This window comes from Podarcis filfolensis, assembly GCF_964270895.1.
Source record: "Podarcis filfolensis genome assembly, chromosome: 16".
Lineage (NCBI taxonomy): Eukaryota > Metazoa > Chordata > Lepidosauria > Squamata > Lacertidae > Podarcis > Podarcis filfolensis.
This window is the reverse complement of record NC_139620.1, coordinates 12,591,964-12,614,764: the sequence shown is the minus strand read 5'-3', so window position 1 is coordinate 12,614,764 and position 22,801 is coordinate 12,591,964. Positions and strand designations below refer to the sequence as shown.

General features: G+C 47.7%; 2 protein-coding genes across 2 annotated transcripts in view; one reads left to right on the top strand and one right to left on the bottom strand.

Annotated features, from left to right (window-relative positions):
• RTN3 (reticulon 3) overlaps nt 1-7,809 on the top strand; it is a 40,437-nt gene extending 32,628 nt beyond the window's left edge. The window contains exons 5-9 of the mRNA XM_083591754.1: nt 712-850; nt 2,118-2,187; nt 3,433-3,479; nt 4,138-4,196; nt 5,274-7,809. Coding sequence (XP_083447880.1) covers nt 712-850; nt 2,118-2,187; nt 3,433-3,479; nt 4,138-4,196; nt 5,274-5,319 — 361 coding nt within the window. The 3' untranslated portion in view covers nt 5,320-7,809. The remainder of the gene's footprint in view (nt 1-711; nt 851-2,117; nt 2,188-3,432; nt 3,480-4,137; nt 4,197-5,273) is intronic.
• A 1,434-nt stretch (nt 7,810-9,243) lies between these two features.
• ZFTA (zinc finger translocation associated) lies at nt 9,244-22,516 on the bottom strand. The gene is made up of 5 exons (XM_083590806.1): nt 22,022-22,516; nt 20,277-20,768; nt 17,666-18,055; nt 14,565-14,990; nt 9,244-13,569 (listed from the first exon to the last, which is right to left on the bottom strand). Exons 1-5 carry the CDS (start codon nt 22,068-22,070, stop codon nt 13,043-13,045), a joined length of 1,884 nt encoding a protein of 627 aa, XP_083446932.1. The 5' UTR covers nt 22,071-22,516; the 3' UTR covers nt 9,244-13,042.
• Nucleotides 22,517-22,801: the final 285 nt, after the last annotated feature.

Below are 22,801 nucleotides of genomic sequence, written 5' to 3'. Positions count from 1 at the left end.
AATACACATTTGAGTTGTTGCATTCAGAATCCCTGGGGGAAATGATTATTATTGGTATGATAAATAGTATGTCCATTAAAAAAAAGATGTTGTTTATAAATATCAAGGTGTTGTCATACGATATTCTCACTTGATGCTAAAAAGTCCAAATAGTAGTGTGTTTCACAGGAAGCATTTGAGCATTGTCGTCTCTATAGAAATACATTTTTGCCACGTAGTTGAAAATAAATCCTTTGTTTGTCCTCTAGTATACTGATGCACTGCCAGCAGCGATGAGCCACTTTCAAATTGGCAGGAGTAGGTTCATCAGGGCTCTTCTTAAGGACTCACTCTTGTTAATTTAAAATTGGCTCATCGTTGATGGCGCCGCATAAGTATGGAGTGCCCACTGGAGAAGTCTAATTGTTGGTGAACCATTTCTCTCCTTCAGTCATCAAAGGGCAGACTTAGTCCTTTGCTGCTGCTGGGAGGGCTGGCCTTCATGTGCCGCCTGAGGGTAGAGAGGACCTGCCTTTTTCCCTATTTGCCTCCTGGGGAAACAAGTCAGCATCAGCCCAACAGCCATGATGGAGTTTAATAAAAAAATGGCCTACTCTACAGAAGGAAGGAACCTGCCATAACATGACTGGCAGGCGGTGAAGAAGTGTTTGTTGCCATCTGGGGCTTCAGTTTTATCCACAATGTGGCTTTCTGCCCTTTCCCCCCTCCCAGAGCCTACCTGGATGTCGACGTTGCACTCTCCTCTGAGGCTTTCCACAACTACGTCAGCTCTGCTATGGGACACATCAACCACGCCCTGAAACTCATCACGCGCCTCTTCCTGGTAGAAGACTTGGTGGATTCGCTGAAGGTCAGTGGAGGGCCAGATGAAGTATACTTAGCGTGCTACAGACAGTGCTCGAAATTAGTCAGGCGCATTTTGCACCTGGCTTTCAACCACTCGAGACCGAGTGAAGATGCCTGGGCACCCACCATCTGGAGGTGCATGCCTAGAGATCTTTAGGATCTGGAGTGTTTTCACACACGAATACTCCATCCCTGTAGAATTCTATCAGTTATATTTTATCTGCACAATCTGAATGAATTTCAGGAATCCAAATGCTTTTTCTGTGCAGCCAGAACAGGAGCAGTCACCATTAAGAAACAGAGGTTGGAACAGGCCAATAGATATGTGGACTGTCCCTGGATCAAGTGACTTTTCTTCTTTTAAGTTCTCATAGTTCTTAGCCTAGCTCAAGGCTGTCATCTGAACTAGCCAGATGTTTTGCTGAGAATCAATCACAGTCAGTTCATCATTTGAAAAATAAGACTTTAGAGCTCTTTTGCTCAAAAATGGCAACTAGACATTCTGTTTTGGTAACTAACCTTGGTTTAAGGAACTATTGGGCGCTAGCTTATATATATTTGAGTCTCTAACACTGGCTACAGAGCAGGGGCCTCAAGCAGAGGACAGCTCCTACCGCAGTGTCATTGGAGTGCCTGTTGCTTTGAGCTGAGGAGGAAGGGTGTGTGCTTGTTTTCCCTGAGACTTAAAGCAGGAAGGTCTCACCATGAGCCCAGAGATGGGTAGCAATGCCACGCTGAGTCAGGACCCACTGGAATGCAGCGAGACTGAATTCCGCTTTTGTAGTTAATCTGAGGTCAGTGTACAATTTGGAAGAGTTCCTGTCCTTTTCTAGGCTCAGGAAATGATAGAAACACCCCCCCCCCCGCCACAGCCCTCTTGCAAAAAGATGCGCTCTCCTGCGGCGAGTGGCCACCTTTTTTGAACCTTGAAAGAAAAGGCAGCGTGAAAGAGTAGGGTGAAATGAGAGAGGGATGGGTAACAAGGGATTGGCATAAGCAAATGCTTCGCTTTGAATGGGGGTGAAGGCTGAGAGGCAGAGAGGGGGAGTCATTGTGGGAATGACCACTGAAATCCAGGTTGGCACAGCCTTCTAAATCAGTTTCTGCAGCTGTCCTAATAAATGGGGCACTGCAGCAAGCAGGCTGGTCCAGGGAGGTCAAAGAGGACAACTTCACAGGATCCTCTGCTCCAGCGTGGCCTTACTGATGCATTGATACTATAAACAGCATTGGGGTTTTGCTAACAGTGTGCCATCCTGTTTTGCCTGCAGCTGGCAGTTGTCATGTGGCTGATGACGTACGTTGGTGCCATCTTCAACGGGATCACCCTCCTTATCCTTGGTAAGACGCAGTAACGATAGATGCCGTGGCATCGGCAGCCTGGCCCCTCGCCAATCTGCAGTTACATTTGACCAGGGAAATCTTAAAGCATTTGCCCTGTGGAGTTATACTCTAGGTTCAGCTAATCAGGATCTTGTTTCATACAGCGAACAGCAAGATACTTCCAGGGAGCCCAGGGGCAGGATGTGAAGGCCAATATCCTCCCATTTGCCCACCAGCAACTGGTTTTCGTTGGCAGATTCCCTCTGGCTGTAACTGATAAAGAGTCTAACTTAGCTCTAAAAGAGGATTGGACAAATTCACGGAGGAGAGGAGAGGTCTGTCAGTGGCCATTGACATATGGCAGAGAGTTCCATAATTCCACCTAATTAATACAGATTTCAAAGGCTGCCTGTGTCTTGAGGAACAGGCATGTCTCATAGGAAGAACATAAGAAAGTGCTGTGAACTGAGTTAGACCCTTGGTCCATCTAGCTCAGTATTTTTTTTTTTTTTTTTTTTTTCACATTTAATTTTTTATTACTTGCATCAAGAAAAAGATTAAACAAAAGAATTATCTACACACACATGAGCTAATAAAAATAGAAATCATACACAATCATACACCACTAAAGAGAAAAAAAGTAAGAACAGAAGAAATATAAAAGAAAAAAAAACTTAATTTTCACATTTACTCCTTCTTAAATTAACACTTTCGGGACTTCCTTTAGCTTTCCCGACAATCATTCGAAATAATACTTTAAGCTACGCATTTCTTAGTAAATATTGTCATTATACTTTTTTATATTTATTTCTTAATATATACTATTCATTATTCGTTATACATTATTTGTACTCCTATTATCTTCAAACAATAACTCATATTCACTTACAGTGCATCTCTAAATCCCCATCTAGCTCAGTATTATCTACACTGGCTGGCAGTGGCTCTCCAGGGTCTCAGGCAGGGTCTTTCTTTCCCAGCCCTACCTGGAGATGCCAGAGATGGAACCTGGCACCTTCTGCAAACAGAGCAGGTGCTCCTCCACCACTGAGCTGCAGTTGTTCTTGGTCACTCATGCGCTGTCCCATTTTTAAGGCCTGGGTCAGCCAGGGTCACGGGCACAGTGAAACTCAAGAGAATGAAATCTCCAGATTCCATCGTGGCTGCCCTTGCGCTACGCAGCCCATCTGATCAGCCTGCCCCAGTTTTGTGACCCATCTTGGCTACCTTCGTGACCTGTGACTTGCCTTTGTGTCGTTTCAGCGGAGTTGCTGGTTTTCAGCGTCCCTGTCGTTTATGAGAAATACAAGGTAGGTAACCTGGAATGTGAGCTTGTGTTGTCTGGACCACAGTGGGCTGCTTGACTGGTGCGCGGAGGCAGGGGGGTAGGCAGTGTGGAACAGTGGGCCCATCTTTGGATGAGGGATGATATCTATTTTGGTGCCATGTTTCTTCGGTCAGGGGCTTTCCACAGAGCAGGCATGAACAGAATTTATCCTGTATATTATTTATATAAAAAAAGACCTGAGTGTTTTCCATGATAGAACTTGGAGCTACAAAAACGTTCATTCAGCGAGCACAATTACAGTTATGCACTGTATCCAATATAATCTAGCAGAGCCTCTGTCAACCTGGCGCCTTCAATATGTTTTGCCCAACAGGCCATACAGGCAGGGGCTGGTGGGAGTTGTAGTTCCAACATCTGGAGGACACCAGGTTGGCAAAGGCTGTTCTAGCAACATCTGGGCAGGTGCAGTTACCTATCCAAAGCAAAAGAGAGAGAGAGAGAGAGAGGTTATGCTCTGTGTGTGTGTGTGTCTGTGTGTGTGTGTGTGTGTGTGTGTGTGTGATGCCCTTTGTGTAAGAGCACAGTTGCACATGGCAGCCCTGGTTAGAAATTCACAGTGGTCTTGTGCAAGTTGGTTCCCATACACCTCTTCTAATTACTTTTGGGTTTTTTGTTCCTAGACTCAGATTGACCATTACGTTGGGATTGCCCGGGAGCAGATCAAGTCAGTTGTAACAAAGTAAGTCCCATCAGTGTTATTGGCAGGCTTCAGTATTTTGACTCCTGCCATGTGCAGCCCTCTGGGAAGTGTGGTGAGCAGCCAGACTTCAGATGGGAGGGCAAGGCTGTGGGGGGGGGCATCTGTTGTAACCTGCCCTGGGACCTTAGGGTGGGTATTTAAGGATAATTAATAATTGGGGCCAAAGCAACAAATCACCCACCCTTTCCTGGCTGCTGCTCATCAGACTGTAAGGTGGCTTAGCTTGGTCCTTGACAGCGTCGGACAGTGTTATTTGTTCTTTGCTTATGTTATTGTTTGTTTAATTATTATTGTATTTGTCACTTTTAAAAACCAATCAAATTAATGGCAGGAGAACATTAGTTTGGAGAGCAAAGCCAGTCAGAAATTGTAGGCATCTGGTTACCTTAAGTATGAAATTCCTTACAGGTGTGGTGTTACGCTTTGCTTTCACCTTTGAGCCTCTTTTGGCTGTCTTGCAGTCAGAACAGTTGACCTTTCAAGACATGAAAGGGCTTTTGCCAGTCCAGAGGGACAAGCCCCTGTACACACAAGCAGCTTGCATTATTTAGACAGCCATCATCGAGATCAGTTTAATGCTGCCTGCATGTGGTAGCCATGTTTAACCTAGCAAGGCTAGCAAGGAATTCCACTTTGGGGCGCTGAGGATGCTTCTAGTGCTCATGATGCCCCTCTAGCAAAGGCCCGAAGGCTGGATGGGAGCTAATCCAGAACACTTGATTCATCATCAAATACATGCAACTGGCAAGGTCTGTCTTCTGTCCATTTTTGAGAGATGACTTATGTGAATTTGACTGTGTTTTGTTATTTATACCCCACCTTTATTCAGTAAAACTCAGGATGGTGTGCCTTGTATTTGTCGCCCATCCAGGCTTGACCAGATCCAGGTTTGCTTTCTGTTCGCATCATGTCATTTCATACCATATTGAGAAGTGTGACATGGGTCACTTTATCTAATACCAGGACTTAAAATGACACAAACATAATTGTTATTCCTGTGCCCCCAGCATCTAATCCCACCTCTTCTCTCTTTCTCTCCCCCCCCCCACCCAACAGGATTCAAGCAAAGCTTCCTGGAGTTGTGAAGAAAAAGGCAGAATAACCTTGCAAGGAGCCAGGACTCAGCTGTTAACTAAAATGAAACAAAAAATACCCCCTGTGTCATAGTTATAACCATTGTTACTTGTACCTATGAAGGAACATGCCGAATCAGCTTGATGTGTGCATTCCAAGCTTACTGATTATGTTTTTATATATATATATAAAAAGATTTTAAAAAATCCACCCCCTCCCCAAAGCCTAAACACTGGGTTCAGAATGCACTGGACTAAACACGAACTGGTGTCAGAAGTTTAAAAGAGGGGAGGGGGCACCCTCTGGCTCTAAAGCAGCTCTGGTGTCCTGTCTTGGATGGAACATTATAGTAAGCCATCAAAAATGGGTGTTCCTTTTCATGTTAAGAGATGTGCTCTCTGCTCAGCGGGACATTAGCATTTCTAAAACCAGCTTTGGTAGGCTGAAATAGCTGCAAGGTGAAGCTAGTCTGTTCCTCTTCTTCCTTGTTCTCTATTCCCCCCCCCTCCTCCCCGCCTGGCCTCCTTAAAATGGCAGGACTTGCTTCAAGTGCAATGTTCCCTAGTTCCACCAAGGCAGTGTCTCTTACCAGGCTCACCCATCTTTCTGCCATGGACTAACTGGCCTGAATGAAGAGGGCAAGCTTAAGGAAGCTTCAAAAAGTACCCAGCCAGTACTTATCTCCCACCCCCAGTGCATGTACCCTCACTGATGGAAAGGGGAATTCTCCACCCCCGCCTCCCTTAATGACATCAGTTCTCTTTTAGTCTGGTTCATCTTCTGCCTTCCTTACCACCACCCCCAGCCACAGAAATCAGTTCCCTACCCCACCCTGATTAAGATTACTTCCCCTACCCCTTACTCTTAAATGAAAATGTCTGTAACTGCTGTACACTTTGCTGTAAAAAGCAAAACTCAAGCTGGCGAAAAACCGAGAGTTCTGCATGTGATGCCCCAGTCACTTTACTTCCAGTCTAGGACCGGGGGCAGGGGCTGAGTTGCAGAGCACTGACACACCTTGACCCTGATCTTTGTCCTCCCCTCCCCCCCTCCTGTCCCACCCTCCTTTGGGCTGGCGAGGAGCTGCAGTCTTCAAGGACAGCAGTTTCAGGGCTAGAGTTTGGGGTCCCTCTCTCACAAGCTATGTCATGTGTGTTTACAGTTTTAGAAAGATGTTTGGGACTGGAGGATTGTCTTTGAAGAGTCTTACAGTTTTTAAAAAGGCTTTTTTTGTTTTGTTTGGGTTTTCAAAGGCTTCCTTGTTGGGAAGCAAATTTTCCATGATTCCGTGATGGTTTATCACCCACAGCTGCCAACTGCGGTCGGACTCACCCCTCTGGCAGTCTGCACCAAGTTAAGCCCATTCCCATTCCCCCTGGCGGGCACTGCTAAATTGGTGGCACAGCTGCTTTCGGATGAAAGATGGGACCATGCACAGCTGGACAGGTGGGGGATAAATTTGAAATTCAGGTTGGCCAAAGGGAGCCCACCTCCTGCCCAAGGCTGAGCGAGGGGGGAAAGAGTCGAGTTGGCAGCTAAAATGGAAGGGACCACCTTCCCCCCCTCAGCTGATGGATCTCAAGTGGAAGGTAGTTGGGGAAGGGCAACATCTTTCTTAAGAAATCCAAAGAAGGCGAGCCTGTGCTGCCCTCGGCCCCAGGGAACTTCCCAGGATTGGTCATCCCTCTGCCTTGTCCAGCTGCGTTTCCTCAGCCGCTACCTTTCCTGTTGTAAACAGAACAGCTGGAAGGTGGTGCTGAAAATAGGCGTGAGCAGAGCATCAGGCTGCTGTTTTTTGGACGCGCAAAAACGGCTGCTGTCGCCCAGCCCTGTATTGCCTGTTCCTACTCTTTCCTTGCTTTGCAGACCTTGGTGCAAAGCTCCTGGAGGGCATGCACCCACAGGGCCCTGCCGTATGCAAGTCTGGCAAAGACACGATAGGACCATAAATCAATCCAACGAATAGCTTCATTGCCTTTTTTTTTTTTAAGGCCCAAGCAATTTGAGCTGTGTGTGTGTCTCTTTTAGGTGGAATAGGAGCTCTTAGTGAGAGGTGCATGAGTGTCTGGTGTGCTTCTGCACTCCCCACCCCCCAGCCCAGCCTGAGTAGGCATCTTGCACTGTCTTGTCCTGACTCCTCTTCTCTCCACTCCCACCCCCTTCGAAGACCTCTTCTCTGCACTGGAAGCCTTTGGCTCAGCTCTTCCATCTGTTCTGTTAACTGCTGTGTTTGAATACCGTGAACCGACCTCTTTGTGCCCGGCAGGCTTTTTAAAAAAACAAAACAAAAAAAAAAGAGAAAGTTGTACGTAGGTGGAGAAAACGACAAAAACTACTAATGAAGCTCTTTTGCGTTTGTGTGCGTTTATTGTGTACAGTGTGTGCAGCATTCTAAAAGTATGGTAGTGCCAGTTTGGGTACAGGAGGAAACCTGGCGTGAGGTTCGGAAGAGGACTGGATAAATGCAATTTGATGTGGTGTTAATAAAAAGAGCACAACATGTACAAACTCCAAGAAACATTGTCGTCTTAAGTTCTTGCTGGGAAATTAATGGACGTGACCAGGGTCCCATTAATTTCAATGGCTCTACTCTGAGTAACATTCAGTCGGCTGCCACCCATTATATTTCCAGGGTAAGTATAACAACAGCCAAGTCCTACTGAGAGCCGATCCGTTGAAATTGATGGCCACGACTAATGCAAGTTCATTCATTGCGGTGGGTCTGCTCTGATTAGTAATAAGGATACTTGCTTTAGATCAGGGATAGGCAAACTCAGCCCTCCAGATGTTTTAGGACTACAATTCCCATCATCCCTAGCTAACAGGAACAGTGCTCGGGGATGATGGGAGTTGTAGTCCCAAAAACATCTGGAGGGCCAAGTTTGCCTATGCCTGCTTTAGATGGTTTGTTGGGGAACTGTTGTTCCTCTAGAGATGTTCCTGAGCTGCAGCTCCTATCAGCCCTAGGACGCATGGCTAATGGGCCTGGGATGATCAGCAGGCAATGCTGAGCCACACGTACCAAGGAAGGGTCTGGCGAAAGGCAGCCCACCTGCCTTTCGGCATCCTTCCAATGATTGAGATCCCTGCATTTGCAGGGGGGTTGGACTTAGAGGACCCTTAGGGTCCCTTCCAAATGGTACAGGATGGCTTGTGAAGGCTTGAACCGCATGAAGTGGCCTCATAAGGACTTGGATGCGCTGCTGCATCTCAGCCAGTACAGTGGAACCTTGGAAGGTGAACGCCGAAAACCCGGAAGTAATTGCTTTCGTTTTCAAACGCGCCTCGGAAGTCGAACGGCTTCCACTGCGTGTTTTTCAATTTTCTCAATGGAAATTGCTGACAGCCCTTTGCGCCTCAGTTGTCGAACATTTTGGAAGTCGAACGGTCTTCTGGAACGGATTGCATTCAACAACTGAGGTTCCCCTGTACTGCATAGCCCAGCCTTCCCCACCCTGGGGACTCCCATCTCCCAACCCAGTGTTTTAATTTCAATGTATTACCAGAAGGTGAACAATCTGTACCTGAACAGAGGTGGGGGGCGTGGATCCTGGGGCCTGCCAGTTGTTGCCTGCCACCAGCTCCCATCCCTGAACATTGGCTGTGCTGGCAGAGGTTGATGGGAGTAGGAGATGGCAACAAGCGGAAGTACACAGGTCCCTCTCACCCCCCAAAAAGCTTTACATTGGTTCCCATTATTTTTCCCACGGACCACTTGAAAATGTCTGATTGTCTTTAAAGATGGTTTTTTCTGCCTATTGCAGCCACTGTAATGTGCTGTGCGATTTGTAATTGTGTTTTACAGACGATGCAGGCCACCCGAACAAATCTTGCAGGCTGCTGATGGTCCAAAGACCACAGTTTAGGAACCCCTGTTATTAATCGAGGAGAATATTAAAATCTAAAAGGCATCCCAGGTTTTAATTAAAAACAAACAGCCCAGAGCCTTAGGTTGCATTTTAAAATAGCATCATTTTTTTAGGATTTATTGACATAACCTGTTTTACAAAACTTAGTGCTTATATATATATATTTATATAATATTTTTTAAAAACCCTCCATATTAATGCAAAACACCTTTTCACAAGAGACACGGATGAGGTTCCAATACAGTCACAAGGTCATAACGGGCATTATTGAAATTTTACCTCGGAGTTCACGTTTCACAAGGATAGCTACAAAAAGGACCAAGCTATTGATTCAGAAAGATGGGATTGGAGGAGAACAGCTGTGCAAAAAATGTGACTCCTACTTTCACCTTGGTGGGGGGAAGGAACTCTGCAAGGGCGGGGGGCATTCCTTTAAATGGAATTCAAGTAGAGCATGAGACTCTTCATCTCAGGGTCGTGGGTTTGAGCCCCACATTGGGCAAAAGATTCCTGCATTGCAGGGGGTTGGACTAGATGATCCTCGTGGTCCCTTCCAGTTCTCTGGCTCTAATTTCCAGCAAGGATCAGCAAATTGGATTGTAAGTGCGGCTTTTCTTGTCCCTGCTTTTTTTGATATATGGCTGTAGGCTCTTTTCAAATTCAGTTTCTAGCCCTCATTTATTTCTAACGCATCTGGTCACCACTAACTCTGGACCCATGGCCTGTGCAGGGCAGAGGCTCAGCAACTCAACCAGCATAACACAGCTGGAATCAGGCTGTTCCTTTGGCCTAGAGCTGCCCATCTCAACCACAGACCCTCTTCAGTCTGGAGCACAGATCTTTCCCAGCCCCTTTATGGTGGAGAATGAACCTGCAATATTCCAAATGGAAAGCAGGTGTTCCATCACTGAAGCAACCGCATTTCCCTAAAAAGATAGTGAAGATTCCAGTCCTCGTGCCTCGAGTTAAAGGGTCTATTGATAAACTGGAAGCTCCAAATCAAACCATTGGTCTACCTTGCTCAGAATTCCCGACATTGACTGGAAGCAACGGTTAAGTTTTTTGGGCAAGGTGTCTCTCAGCCCTGCCTGGAAACGCCAGAGATTAAATCTGGGATTTTCTGCATGCCAAGCAGATTCTCTGCCACTGAACTAGGGTCCCCGCTGCCAGAAGGCAAAGTGCAAAAGGTTTACCAACCCCATTTCTTTAGTCTCCTAATTCCATCTAACCCAAAAAGGTAAAGGGACCCCTGACCATTAGGTCCAGTCGTGGCCGACTCTGGGGTTGCGGTGCTCATCTCGCTTTATTGGCCGAGGGAGCTGGCGTACAGCTTCCGGGTCATGTGGCCAGCATGACTAAGCCACTTCTGGTGAACCAGAGCAGCGCACGGAAATGCCATTTACCTTCCTGCCGGAGCAGTACCTATTTATCTACTTGCACTTTGACGTGCTTTCGAACTGCTAGGTTGGCAGGAGCAGGGAATCGAGCAATGGGAGCTCACCCTGTCGCGGGAATTCGAACCGCCGACCTTCTGATGGCAAGTCCTAGGCTCTGTGGTTTAACCCACAGCACCACCCGCGTCCCCTCATCTAACCTAGGGTTTCCCAAACTTGGGTCTCCAGCTATTTTTGGACTGCAGCTCCCATCCCTAGCTAGCAGGACCAGTGGTCACAGAAGATGATGGGAACTGTAGTCCAAAAAAGCTGAAGAAACCCTGATCTAACCCTGTTCTGGCATTTCTGCTACAAATAGTGCTGTTGTTGTTTTTTAAAAATAAAAATAAAATCCATTTTGGGAAAACCCAAGGGTTGTCCTTACACAGAGCAGACCCAATGAAATTAACAAACGTGAGTTAGTCATGTCTGTAAACTTCACTGGGTCTCTTCTGAGTAGGCCAAGCATGGCAAACACCCCACATCTTGCATAATTCTAAGCTTTTTAGACAGATAAATTTGGGTGGAGCATACATTGTCCTCTTGAGACCTACAGATGCAGCTGTTTGTTTTGAAGTGGGATTGTATTGGAAAGGGGGAAATACGCCTTGATCACAGGAAGCTGCCTTATACAGAGTTAGACCTTTGGGTCCATCTAGCTCAGTGCTGTCTACACTGATTGGCAGCAGCTCTCCAGGGTTCTGGGTTCTCTCCCAGCCCTACCTGCAGGTGCTGGGAGTTGAACTTGGGTCCTTGGCTACTGAAACTTGCTCAGCACCTGTTCATTGGGAGCAAACAGACCGGGAAAAGGTGAGTGTCCTATGTCAATTCACATCTTTTTACGAGGAAGACCAACAGTAATTCACTTACACCAGAGTAAAAGCTTTTAGGGCTAGGGACTTAGAAAGACATGGGTCAAAATTAAAACCCAATGACAGAACGCAAATCAGGATATAGGGACGCTGTCAGCAGCTCCTCAAGGTGACTTTTCTGGACTGTTCCATTGTAGGTAGAATCGGGGGGAGACCTACCTGCATGTAGAAAGTTAGCACATGACAGATTCAACCTAGCATTTTCCTATGTAGCAGGGTTCCCACCCCCGCCCCCAGAACCTGGCATAGTACAATCCAGGAAGTGCTGAGTTGCTCAATTCATCTGAGAGTCCAAAATGGCCATCTTAAGTGCAATCGCAGGGAAAATGCTAACAGCAAGCCCAACTCCTCGTTTCAAATATTTCAACATGGTATATTAGGTACGGCCTATGCTGCATCAAGCAGGAAGGCCTCTTACAATATTATTCTGCAATATTCTAGGGATGGGATGGGGGCAAGGGCCGTAATTTGTTCACCCTTCGGCTATATGATGCACAGCCGCAATTCGGGGCCTAGGCACTTGTGGAGGACATGGGAATTATTCGTGGCACAGCTTGCGAGGGAGGAACTGGATCTTACCACCCACCTACCTGCGGGCAGGTCACAGTGGGCAGCTACCCGTCAACCGCTTGGTGTCGCAATGGCGTCAGGTGACCGTGTGGGTAAAGGAACAGGCCACAAAGTGCCAATGATTACCTGCTTGGGGTGGGTGGCTTGCAAAAAAAACCAAACCAGGGCACAGCAGGGTTCTGGCAACTGCAAACCCTCCTCTGGCCGAATGACAAATTTACGTCCACCACGTCTCATGTCATCTATTTCACACGTAGGATAGCTGGATGTGGCTCAGCTGAGGCCTGGCCCAAACAGCCTCCCAGACCAGAACGGGAGGCCTAGCTATCAAACCACCTGGCCCTTGATGCCTTGGAGCAGGGTGGGAGAACCTCAGGGAGCATTTACCTGTTGCTCCTCCCATTTTTGGCTCTGGCTCCGCCCACCGCTGCCAAACACCCCTAGAAGGGAAGGCGGCCCTCAGGCTGAAAAAATAGGTGCCCCACCTTACAGTAGCAGCAACTTTGCTTCCCACAGAAACCTCCAGGCCTTGGGGCTCGATTAAGTGCACTTGCCCCCCGTGACAGTGCTCTTACAGACCTTCCTCACTTCAGAAAATACCGAAGCTTCCCCCTCGCCACCCCACCTACCTTTCCGAAACCTTACCAAAATAGTTGGGAGCACAAAAAATCCAGGTGCAGAGAAAAGGGGCTTTGGGGGCAGGGGGGTGAAAACACCTTTAAGAAACCCTTTGTCACTAGAACAGAACATGCAAATCAAAACGGATGCTGTGCAGAGAGAGAAACAAAGACAAAGCAAAACAAGACTTCCCCGGCGTCTGCATTATTCGCTTCCAGTTGCAGAATTCTGCACTATCCGATTCCAGTCGCAGAATTCCGAAACCTGAGAATTCCAAAAGGGAATTCCGCCATCCATAGGAGGAAGGGGTGGGGAGGAAAACAAACAAGTTGAGTTCTTCGGTCAACGGAGTCCACCCTGCCACCACGAGGGCAGTCCACGTCCGCAGGCTACACCGTACATACCGGCAAATTGTAACCAAACCCCATTTTCCCTGCACCTTGAACACTTGGCTTGACGTCAGCAGGCTCAGAGTCAGGGCTGGGGGAGGTCTTTGTGCCCAGGTGCCTAGGATTCTGAGCCGGCCCGTTTTCGGCGTAGGCATCGAGGATGGTCTGTTTCTCCAGCGCCGTGAACTCCAGGGAGAACCGGTGGACCTGAAGGATGTGCCGCTTGATGGTGCTGACTTTAAGGGTCGCCAACGTGCCCCCGCACACCATACACACCAGCCCGTGCCGCTGCTCGTCGTAGTCCATCAGGTACTCTACCCGCCAGCGCGGCTGGTAGTTCCGGCGCTGACCCCGCCGGGACGGGGCACCGGCCAGCGAAGATGCAGCCTCCAAAGATTGCTGAGAGGGAGCTAGTCTTCCTGCTGCGGGGGCCTCTTCCTCATCTTCTTCCTCTCCTGCAGGCATTGTCCCGCCCTCTTGAGATTCCTCAGGGGACAAAGGGGGGTTGCAAGCCTGCTGAGATTCCACTGGAGGAATAGAAGAACAGCAGCGGGGAGATCACAGTCCAGCCAGGAGTAATCAAATATCTCTGCAACTTAGGACTGTCGTATTTATATATTTATATTTAATTATTGTCACTATTACTATTATTAAACCGTATGCTGAACTGTGAAATAAAGCACCTGGGAAACCATGAAGCTGGGAGTCCAACGGCTGTCTTTTTCCTCCTCCCTCCTCAATCCCATTTCCTTATGTGCCATGTCTTTTAGCTTTCCTGTTGTTGTTTTTTTGTTTTTCCTTTTGGCCGAGGGAGCTGGCGTACAGCTTCCGGGTCATGTGGCCAGCATGACTAAGCAGCTTCTGGCGAACCAGAGCAGCGCACGGAAACGCCATTTACCTTCCCGCCGGAGCGGTACCTATTTATCTACTTGCACTTTGACATGCTTTCGAAATGCTAGGTTGGCAGGAGCAGGGACTGAGCAACGGGAGCTCACCCCGTTGCAGGGATTCGAACCGCCAACCTTCTGATCGGCAAGTCATAGGCTCTGTGGTTTAACCCACAGTGCCACCTGCGTCCCCTTTTAGCTTTCCTGTCAACAGCCCTGCTACTATACTGCCCTCCGTCAAAGAGCCCCACCCATTTTTTATGATAAATGAACCCAGGCATAGGCAAACTCGACCCGCCAAATGTTTTTTATTTATACCCTGCCTTTCCCGGTTCAGAAACTGGGCCCAGGGCGGCTAACAACAAATTTTAAACACTTAATTGTAAAAGCAGCATAAAATACAGTATAAAAACATGAATAACAATAAAATTCAAAGTTCAGAAATCAATTTAGGGGAAATCCATCTAATAAGCATTAGTTAATCACCAGGGCTAGCTGGCTGAATATTATTATTATTATTATTATTATTATTATTATTATTATTATTATTATTATTATTATTATCATCATCATCATCATCATCATACCAGGAGCAAAATGCACCTGGGAGATTTCAAACCCCGCCTGCCCCTTACCTTTGTCTGCCTCGCCGTCTGTTTCGGGCAAGGAGTCTTCCGCGTCCGCCAGGCGGGCCACCTTCTGGTTCCACTCCTCCACGATGAGGGCCTTGACGTGGTGGCTCAGCTGGGTGGAGTCCGGGTGCTTCTGCTGAATGTGCCTCTTGATGGTGCTCATCTTGAGCGTGGCCAAGGAGCTCCCGCACACCATGCACACCAGGCCGTGGCGCGACCCGTTGTAGTCCATCAAGTACTCCACCCGCCAGTGCTCCTGGAAGTAGCGGCGGTGGTCCCTCCCCCGGGCCGGGGCAGGAAGACCACTCTCTTCCGAGTCCCAAGCGCCGGCCTCCTCAGAGCCGTCCTCGCCAGCAGGCTGGTCTGGGGACGTGGGAAGGTCCATCTCCTTCTTCGTCAGGTCCTGAGGGGACGGCTCAGACTCTGCCTCTGGGGTGGATCCAGGAAGGAGTGGGAAAGTGGGGGGGGGGACAAGAGGACGGATTTAATTACACAAAGGTCCTGCTTACCAAACACACAGTGTTCCCTGCAAATTGATCGTTAGATGAGCATTTGCATAAGGAGTCAATGATTTCCATTGAGTCCTGTGGGGAAATTTCTAATTTTGATTTTCCCCCCTAATTTTTGAAAAATTCTAATTTTGAATTTTGACCTCCCAGTGTTCCCTGCAAATCAATCGTTAGCCGAGCGTTTGCATAAGGAGTCAATGATTTCCATTGAGTCCTGTGGGGAAATTTCTAATTTTGATTTTCCCCCCTAATTTTTGAAAAATTCTACCGTATTTTGCGCCCCATAGGACGCACCGGCCCATAGGACGCACCTAGTTTTTTTGGGGGGAAATAAAGAAAAAAAAATTATTTCCCCCCCAGGTGCGGGGCTGGAAGAACCAGGTCGGGGAACAGTGGGAAGGCGCGCTCCGCCTCCCCGCTGTCCCCCAAGCTTATGGGGCTGGCGATGGAGAGAAGTGCGCTGAGCCCGGGACTGCAGGCAGCTCTGCGCAACCCTCGGAGCCGGTCTCCCGAGGGTTGTGCAGAGCTTCCTGAAGCCTGGAGAGCGAGAGGGGTCGGTGCGCACTGACCCCTCTCGCTCTCCAGGCTTCAGCGAACGCCTGCATTCACCCCATAGGACGCACACACATTTCCCCTTCATTTTTGGAGGGGAAAAAGTGCGTCCTATAGGGCGAAAAATACGGTGATTTTGAATTTTGACCTCCCAGTGTTCCCTGCAAATCGATCGTTAGCCAAGCATTTGCATAAGGAGTCAATGATTTCCATTGAGTCCTGTGGGGAAATTTCCAATTTTGATTTTCCCCCCTAATTTTTGAAAAATTCTAATTTTGAATTTTGACCTCCCACCGAAAAACAGAAAAAATGCTCTGATTTGTCTGATCTCTCACTCACTCACTTTATTGCTCCACCAACCAGCAAATGGCAAGCAAGGAAGTAGAGGATGCTCTCTGTTCAAGTATCTGAATCTGCAATGTGTCTAGCGATGTTTGGGTAGCCATTCTTCATGTTTGGACAGGTGAATGTTCGCTGTTTCTCGTTCATAAAGCAGAACCTGTGCATAGTACTGCCAAGGTTCTTGTCTGGCCCTCTATATGTGCCTCACTTTGCATCCTCTGCTCTGAGCCAATTCATCCGCAGTAACGACCACCCCTTTGTAGTTCTGGGAACAATGACATGTTAAGGGTGCTAAGATTTGTTAGGAGACCCTTATTCCTCTCACGGTGCTACAATTCGCAGAATTCCCCGGGAAGAGACAGAAAGTGTAGCTCTGTGACAAAGGGATTCGCTCAATAACTCTCAGCACCTTTAGCAAACTATAACTCCCAGGATTTGGGGTGGGGGGGTGGGGAGCCATGGCTGTTTAAAGTGGCATGATACTGCTTTAAAATGTATAGTACAGATAGTGAAGACAATACTGAGCTAGATGCACCAAAGGTTCAAGGCAGCACAAGTCAGTTTGTTTCCTACTCGCAAGCCATCCCCGTTTTGAGGACACTCCATTCCGCACGCCTATCTTTGATTTTCCGGGTTTTGCCACTCACCAGGATTCTGTGCCCACTGAGCATGCTCAGTCCGCACTCACTTATCTGTTTTGTACTTGCGCAACTCTTGGTTCCGCTCTCCCTCCCACAAGAGACTGCTGGATGCCTCACTTTCTGGTTACACAAGGATTCGGAGGAATGAGCTTCCCTGTTTGCACCTGCTGTTTGGCCCTCCCCCTGACCATTGGCTGTGGCTGCTGGGAAGTGGAGTTCTGTACCATACGGACAACGCCAGGTTCCCTTATCCTTGGTCACTAGCATGTATCCCAGGATTTCCTTCAAGAAGAAGCTACAGACAGGAGCTCCTCGATTTTAAGTACGGTGCCTGATTCAGAGAAGCAACACAGCAGGCCCAAAACTTATGTGGGGCTTACGCTCCAGGGATTCATGAGCAGATACAAAATCATGCAAAGTCAGGAAGATACCTGGAACCTCCCCTCTGTACAACCAATCCTACCTTCCTGGACTCCAGGAAGGGGAAGATCATTTGAGGCCTCAGAAATGCTCTGGGGGGTCCACACCCTTCCTGAGGGTTCAAGCAGCCTTCCCAGAGCCTGGGAAGAAAGGCTGATGGCTTAAAAACTATTTGCGTGACAGGAAAAACTGGCGCAGAACGAGTTTTCCAAGCCCTCTGCCTTGCTTACTGGGCTCTGCGAAGGTCACGCGAAATCTCGTGTGGCCTTCGCGAGGTCTCAGACAGCCTCTTCCACCAGTTTCTTCACCCTCCGCACTCTCCATTTACAGTGGTACCTTGGAAGTCGAATGGAATCTGTTCTGGAAGTCCGTTCAACTTCCAAAATGTTTGGAAACCAAGGCACGGCTTTGGGTTCCAAAGAACGTTCGCAAACCGGAACACTCACTTCCAGGTTTGCAGCGTTCGGGAGCCAAAATGTTCAAGCCGCAAGGCATTCGTCAACCAAGACACGACTGTATTTATTTACTTTCCCGCCACCTGCACAATCACGTCATTTGCAGGCCTGCTGAAATATCATTCTAATTCCGGCGCTCAGCTTCCGGCCCTCCCCTCCCGCCCTCGGCTCACTTCCTGCCTCACCCACTGGTGCCTCTCCTGTGCCCTCGGCTGGCGGGACCACGGCCCGGGCGTTCCAAGTCTCCAGGATGCTGGCCTTCTCAGCGGGGCTGAAGCCAAGCGAGCTGGGGTGAGCGTCCATGACGTGCCTCTTGATGTCGTCCAAGTTGAGGCTGGGCAGTGAGGAGCCGCACATCATGCAGAAGAGGCGGTTGCCCTGAGGGTCGTAGTCCATCAGGAACTCAGACTGGAACCAGCTCTGCAGGGACTCTTTCAGGTAGCGCTCCAAGTTCTGCTCTTCCCCTCCCGGGGAGGCTTTCAGGGCCAGGCCGGAGGGCCGTCGCCCCCCACGAGAGGAGAGGGGTCCTGGGCCACGGCGCCTCCTGCGGCTGCTACTCAGCGGAAATTCTCCACCTGTACAGAAGCAAGGCAGGTGGAGAGCAGGTGAACCTTCTTGTCTGCTTTTCGGAATCTAATTTCATCAGAGATGATGAACATTATTAAATAAACTATTGTCTGCTGTCCAAAATTAATGTTACTGATATCTACAATGTCAGAAGAATTGGTCTTATATTTCACTATTTCACATGTGAAATGTAAATTTACAAATATAATGTATATGTATCAATATGTAAAGATTTTATATATGTATTGCAACATTAATAATAAATTAATTAAGAAAAGGGGAAAAAAATTGGTCTTATATATATGATTGTGGCAGCTTGAATAGTAATTGAAACTCAGGGGGGAAACAGCCCAAAATATTACGCTAAACACTTGGTACCATCCCCTCTGGAATACAGCTATAATGGAAAAAATCACACATAATTTGAGATTTTGACAAGCCTAGAACCTCCAGACATATGATTTGGCATTCCTTTATGACATATACAAGGGAACCATCATTTTCAAGACAACCCCCGTCACCACCTTGGCAAATCTGGAACTATTATAATCAGATCACGACAATATTTACTTGGGCTTTGTGTTTTTTAACCCGTGTACAACTGCACTTATTCTACATGCCTGTTTTATCATTTTGCTTTTCATCTTTTAATTTTCATCTGTTCACTTTTATATACACTATAAAATTAAATTAAAAATCTTCACAAAAAGATAAAAATAAAACCTCCTTATCTGCTTGGGATGGCCACTTAACGTATTCTTTTTATAAAAAGGAAGGATGAAAGGAATATCCAACTGTAAAAAAAGTTGCACGGGTCCCCACAGTGCAAGTCCAACCCTCTCACTGTGTTAAGCAATTTAGTTGTCATGATTATCTATCAAAGTATCATCCATACATAAAGCTGCGGGCAGGAATTGAAATATAAGCAGTGGATTACTGAAAGAACTAAGGATAGCAAAGTTTAGATAATAAAAACACATGTACTGTAAAACAGCTAAGAAAAAGAAGTGGAAAACAAACATCAGGAAAGGGGGGGTGGGAAGTCAAGAAGAAATCTATGTTGAATTTTTTTTGGGGGGGAGGATATGGTGATAAATGTTTTGGAATATTTTTCAAGATTTAATGAAAAAATGGTGCCTCATATCTGAAGTCCAACAAACACTATAAACATAGCTCTCTTTCTTTTTGAATGAAACCTATATAAAAATTTAGTTGCCAGGGTTTTTTTTGAAAGTTTTGTCATCTGTTCAAGTAATAATTTTTATGGCCAAAAAATATAGTCATTGAAGAAAAATCACCACTATGGAAGAAAAATATACCATTTCTGACAATATTAAAAAAGGGGGGTGGGATTAGACCAACAAACAGAAGATAAGGCATCATAAATCATAAATATATATTTTTTGACATGACTGAGAATCGCAGAGCCAGGGATGGAGAACTTTAAAGCGTTAAGATTGGGATGTGGAAAATATGAAAACAACGAGAGGAGGCAAGACTGAAGATTTGGAGATATGCTTCAGAGGTCCAGACTATGGGGAGCACGGAAAAATTAATAATTAAAATGTGGATCACAATTTGGCCTTTTTTATTTTAGTTTTTTGTTTTTAATTAGATTATGATGTGGCAAGAGTTGGTGGAAGAAGATTGGAAGAAATTTAAAGACTATCTTCAGAAACACTGTAAAATTAATGAATGTTAAAAATGATGTTGGATTGAAAACAAGAGGCATTAGCAACAAAGTTAATGAGAATATGCAAAAATGAGTTGATAATGGATGAAAATATAGAGTTATAATATGTTAAGATATAGAGTTAAGATAAACGAAAGAGGGTAAGGATTTGCTGATTTGATTATTTAAATGGGAATACAAAAAGGGGAGGTGTGAGGAAGTCAAGGAAACAGGCTAATGAGTTTAAAGTTACAAAAAATGGATTTGTTTTTAACTCTTTTGTATCTATTTGTTTTTTGTACTTTGCATTTTTATTTATCTTTTTTCTTTTTTATGTATTTTTGTATGCTTTCTTTTTTTTAATCTTTTTCTTTTCTTATTTCTTTCATGTTTTTGTAAAATTTCAATAAATATTTTATAGATTATGATGTGGACATGTTGATTGGCTGTCTTTATTGGAAAATCAATAAAAACGATTTAAAAAACGAACGGAGGATAAGGCTATCCGTGGCTACGATTAAGATGATCCACAAACCCGCGAACTTAGGCCCCCCTACCGTGGCCCCCCTCCTGAGCCTCGGGCGCGTTGGGGTGCTCTCTGGCTCCGTCGCTCTCTGCCTCGAGGCCCAGGTGGGCGTCCCAGCTGTTCATGATGACCTCCTTCTCGTGGGCGCTCCAGGCCAGGGAGTACGGGTGCTTCTGGCGGATGTGCCTTTTGATGGTGCTGAGCTTGAGGGTGGCCAGGGAGCTGCCGCAGACCATGCAAATCATGCCATGCCGGGCGGCGTTGAAGTCCATCAGGTACTCTGCCCTCCAGTGTTCATGGTAGTAGCGCCGGTGGTCACGCCCGGGGATGCGGCTCTTGCCGGGCCTCGACGCCCGCTCCTCGCAGTGATCCGAGTACTTGCGCCCTCCAGAGAGGAGGGCAGAGGGGTCCTTGACGGCGGTCCCTCGCACGAGGCCGTTCCCAGAGGGCCGCAGGGCGTGTCCGGAGCGCAGCTCGCCGCTGCTTTGCGAATCGGCCGCCTCTTCTGCGAACAGCGACTCTTCTGGGGAGACACAAACATTTGCCTTCAATAATAGTAATAATAATGAGTGGAGCTTACGACGAAACCTCTTCCTATTTGGTGTTTTAAAAAAAGAATTAAAGAGCTGCTGAGAGTAAGGGTGGTGGCGGTTAGGATTAGCACAATGGATTAACAACACAGATAGGTTCCCGGCTGCAAGGAGGATACAGTGTACAGTGGTACCTCTGGTTAAGAACTTAATTCGTTCCGGAGGTCCGTTCTTAACCTGAAACTGTTCCTAACCTGAGGTACCACTTTAGCTAATGGGGCGTCCCGCTGCCACTGCACCGCCAGAGCACGGTTTCTATTCTCATCCTGAAGCAAAGTTCTTAACCCGAGGTACTATTTCTGGGTTAGCGGAGTCTGTAACCTGAAGCGTCTGTAACCCGAGGTACCACTGTAACTGTTTTGACAGGGGGCAAAACAACGGCGGGGGCAGGAGCAGGGGGGAGGTGGTGCAAGACTTGCTGGCCAGGAAGCAAAGATGTTGCGTCACTTTTGTGAAAGCAAGGTTGAAGTAGTGGGACCATAGGGTTGGAAGGGGCACCAGGGTCATCTAGTCCAACCCCTTGCAAAGCAGGAGTAACAGACTTTACAGGGGTACGGGGGAAAAGAGAGGGGTGCTGTATACAACATTGGAAGGGGCTGGTTTCAAATGGGCAGCAGGACCTGTCAAAGAGACAGGCCCACAAAACCACACCTGGGGGCTGGGGGCTGAGAGGGGATTGTCCAAACTGGTTGTGGAGGAAGGGGTTTCCCCAAAGGAGGAGCCAAACTCCCCCGAAGTCTTCCTGATCTTCAAGGGTGAGGACACACACACCCCCCTTCAGGGAGACAGGGCTCCCCCCTTTCCACGTCATTTGATTCTTGGCAGCTCGGGTTCCTTTTGTGCTCAATCCCTCGTCGCTATTTTTTTGAATGGGAGAGGCAGGAATCCGTCCAGGACTGAAGTGCCCAGGAAGATGGAGGAAGGCGGGGAGGGGGGGATCTTAAAGGGGCCATCGCTCTTCCTCCACCAGCCCCCCCCCACCCGACTTCCTTCTCCCTGCCCAGCTGGGCAAACTTGCAACACCCCCCACAACAAACACACCCCTACCAACACCGACCAGGTATTTTTTTTCCGGGGGGTGCCACTCTCCAACGCACACACGACCAGCAGGTGGCGTGGAAAAGAGGTGGGGGCGCGCGCATATATTTCCCCCCGCCCAAAAAAAGAGGGGGCCTTTTGTACTCACCTGGATCCTGGGGCTCGAGCTTGATGCACAGGCTGGGGGGCTCCTCCATGCTTGGCTCCCTCCCTCCCTGCCTAGGGATTCATCTCCACCCCCCACCTCGATGCACACAAATAACCTTCCCGGCTTCGCTGTGGATTCTCTCGGATCCGTTGCAATATTCCCCCCTTCCCCCCCCCCAACCCCGATTTCTTAAAATAAAAATATATATGGATAAATGGCAATTTTTTCTCCCCCCACCGCTTCTAATCGACTTGCATCAAGGCTCCGTTTCCACGGCCGAAAAAGAAGAAGGAGCAGAGCCAGGCAGGCTCCGGTTAGCAGGGTGGGGATGCCTTTCCCCCCGGGGCCCCTGGGGCTCCTTTAAGGGCTCCTGGGTAAATTTAAAGGGGACGTGTTCTATTTTTGCAGCTGAGGGGGGAGGGAAGAGAGAAAAAGAGGGGAGGGGAGGAGAGGGGGTGATTCGCTGGACACCCCTTCCCCCCAAAAAAGTGTCTCAAAGCATCCCTAACCCGGTTCTTCCTCGTTGTATTGTTTTGTCCCCTAAGCTATATATATATCCATATATCCGTATTTAAGGTGTATTTTTTTTAAGCCTACATAACTAGGTCCCTAACGCGGCCCCCTGCTGCTGCGCAAGGGGAGGAGAGATTTTGGAAAGTGGGGGGAGGGGAAATTGGGGAGATGAGAGGAAGGGGCTTCCCCGTGGCCCCTGGCCCTTCAAGCAAGCCTTCCGTTCACTCCGATTGTGTTTTAGCTGTTGCAGGTTCTCTTGAGTATACA

Coding starts and splice junctions, on each gene's coding strand:
- ZFTA (XM_083590806.1), bottom strand. CDS start 22,070: ATGGAGGAGCCCCCCAGCCTGTGCATCAAGCTCGAGCCCCAGGATCCA. Junction 18,056..20,276: donor GGCTCAGGAGGGGGGCCACG/GTAGGGGGGCCT, acceptor GCTTCTGTACAG/GTGGAGAATTTCCGCTGAGT. Junction 13,570..14,564: donor AGACGGCGAGGCAGACAAAG/GTAAGGGGCAGG, acceptor CTATTCCTCCAG/TGGAATCTCAGCAGGCTTGC.